Source organism: Triticum urartu, chromosome 6 (genome assembly GCF_003073215.2).
Source record: "Triticum urartu cultivar G1812 chromosome 6, Tu2.1, whole genome shotgun sequence".
NCBI lineage: Eukaryota > Viridiplantae > Streptophyta > Magnoliopsida > Poales > Poaceae > Triticum > Triticum urartu.
The window spans coordinates 565,373,047-565,375,832 of NC_053027.1; the positions used below are offsets into that span (position 1 = coordinate 565,373,047).

At 45.8% G+C, this 2,786-nt stretch overlaps 1 protein-coding gene across 1 annotated transcript in view; it reads right to left on the reverse strand.

The window, feature by feature from the left end:
* Positions 1-1,831, reverse strand: part of LOC125517047 (putative receptor protein kinase ZmPK1) — a 4,718-nt gene extending 2,887 nt beyond the window's left edge. Inside the window, exon 1 of the mRNA XM_048682267.1 lies at positions 7-1,831. Coding sequence (XP_048538224.1) covers positions 7-1,829 — 1,823 coding nt within the window. The 5' untranslated portion in view covers positions 1,830-1,831. The remainder of the gene's footprint in view (positions 1-6) is intronic.
* Between the last annotated feature and the right edge of the window lie 955 nt (positions 1,832-2,786).

Genomic DNA, 2,786 nt, shown 5'->3' on the forward strand with positions numbered 1-2,786 from the left:
AGTAACCTTTCACTACTAAACAAGGTTTTATCCAAAGAACCATTCTCAACGTACTCCAAAACCAATATTCTGTGTGGTCCATCAGAACAGAATCCCCAAACCCTCACCAAATTCATATGGTAAATCCTTCCAATCACACTCAGTTCATGCTGGAATTCTTCTTCCCCTTGGTGTATGTCTGCCAAAGTTTTCACTGCTACAGCCCTCTTGTCTTTCAAGACTCCCCTGTATACAAGACCAGATGCCCCACATCCAATTCGATCCTTGAACTTTTGAGTTGCTCTCTGCAACTCCTTGTAAGTATATCTGCGAAAATGGTTGGTTACCATTTCATAGCCAACCTCAGCTGGCCATACCCCCATTAACTTTTTCCCTTCCCTTATGAACAAAAACCAGCATCCTAGTGCCACAAATATTAACTCCACACAAAATATCGCTAACAAGAACCCATACGCCAAGAACAGGTACTGTGAGTGTGATCCATTTTGACTGCTTTTAGGTTGATCCCAAAAGTTTTCTGTGAAATTTTTGCTCTTTACACTACAATTAGGAACATATTTAGGACCAAAAGGTTGCGAGTGAGGAACTGAGGACCTTGGGACCTGTAGCGTCTTAGGAATCTTGAGATGGATAGAACCACCAACAATACTTGGCCCGGTTACACCCCCAACAAGGGTCCCCTTTGGATAGCAAAGCCCGGTTCCTTGCCAGTATGCAAAACCTTTGCAATTGCAGTCCTTCAAGCATATCTTCTTGCATTCATCAAATGAAACTATGGTATTCAATCTAAGATCATTACCATGGAAGTCGGTGGCGGGTAGCTTCAGAAACATCTCCTGTCCATCACAACTGAGATTAAATTTTGGTCTGCAACCTTGGCTCCGGTCACTGGGGTCGATTATCTCATGTCCAGGGGCACAAGCACAAGCAGGCTGGGGAGTGTACACACATATTCCATTAATGCCACACAAACCAAGAACAGAGCAGGTCTGTTGATATGCCATCCACGTGACCGACCATGTTCCATCTATCTTATTTAGACTGTATAATCTAAGGTTGCCATCATAATCCAACGTTAGTCTCCTCATAACCCCATGACCCCAATCAACAGCCTTAAGAGTTAAGTTGTCACTACCAAGAAAATACCCCGAGCTATCAAGGACTCCAATTGCGTTAGTACTAAAGGCATTTCTTTTCTTTGTCCATATATCATTACTAGGAATTGGCCAATATTTTAAAGAGATATCCTTCTCATCATCAAACAGTGTGAGTATATGTTCATCATCAAAATGGAAGCTGTAGCGGCCAGGGACAAGTAGCCTACTAGCAGATACCAACTTTGCAGCACTAGTAATGTTCTGATAGGGCAGCAATGTGTCGGTAGGAGAATGGAAACTTTGCCACAGAATGATATCACCTTGGCCTTTGACGACGAGGTTCCCAGTGTCGAGCAGCTGAGCTTGCTGGGCACTCGAAGAAGACGACACATTGTTCTCCCAGACGGGGCGGCCATCGTAGTCTTCTACGGCCATCCGGCCATCCGCATCTAGCGTGACTCGGGATCGCTTGAAGTAAACGGGGTGGAGATGATTCGCGCTCCAGACCACCGTTCTTTCAGCCGTGTTGGAGTACCAAATGGAGAAGATGGAGGCAGTTTGAGAAATGTTGTTGAAGCCGCAGGTGAAAGTACCATCCGGTGAGCGGAGGACGTCGGAGCTATCCTCTACGGACATAGAGGAGCCCGGCGAGAGGAATTCGCGAGCGGAGACGCGAAGAAAGAGAAGGACCGAGGTAAGTAGTAGGAGCAGAGGGATGGAGCGTCCATCCATGTTTGGTGAGGCACTGATGAAGAGTTGATCTCTGGAATGGTCACAAATGGGGGATATTATAGGAACCATTTGGTCAGTCGCCGCTATTGCATTTGGAAGATGGTTGTGCCTTCACTTTCATAGTCGTCTCTTTGTGCTGCAAATTGTTTGTCCTGTGCACCAGTCTCCAGCTAACTACTTTCGCCTAGCTGTGCAAAGATGGTGACTGAAATCATTGGCCCGTTGACGGGGGACGACTCTGGTAGTGCATGTAGTTTCCTTCGGACAGCGCACGAGCAGGCAGAACCGCAGAACCAACACGTCGCAGCATGCCGAATAATCCCTGGCACCACTATCAAGTCGACGCAAAGACATGAAGAGGAAGCCGTTCGCCCAGCTACATGACGACAAAGGTTCGTGTTTTTTTTTTACAAATTCGCAAAAGTATTTAAATCTGCAAAGCTTTCTAAAATCCGCGAACATTTGTGGGCTTCGTGACCATTTACCAGATTCAAAAGTACTTTTTGAATTCACAAACATTTTTTCACTTCGTGAACTCTTTTCTTCAATTGACTAACCTTTTTTTACTCCCTTCATCCGGAAACATTTGTCGTAGAAATGGATGTATCTAGATATATTTTAGTTCTACATACATCAATTTTTATCCATTTATGTGACAAGTAATTCCGTACAGAGAGAGTATTAGTGAAATTTTATTACTCCCTCTGTGTCGAAATGTAAGTCATTTAAGCATTCGATGTGCAAATTTCGGTACGCTACGAATATTTTCCACATTCCCGAAATGCCCTCTCGTTCGTTCACCACCGCTCTCACCCACTCGAGCTCACTCTCTCTCATTCCCCTCTCACCCACCCCCTCTCGCTCCCCTCCAGATTCCCATCATCGCCAGCCTCTCCTCGCCTCCCCTTCTCCCCACTACCGCGTGCTCCGTTTCCTCCGACCGCGCACGCCACACCA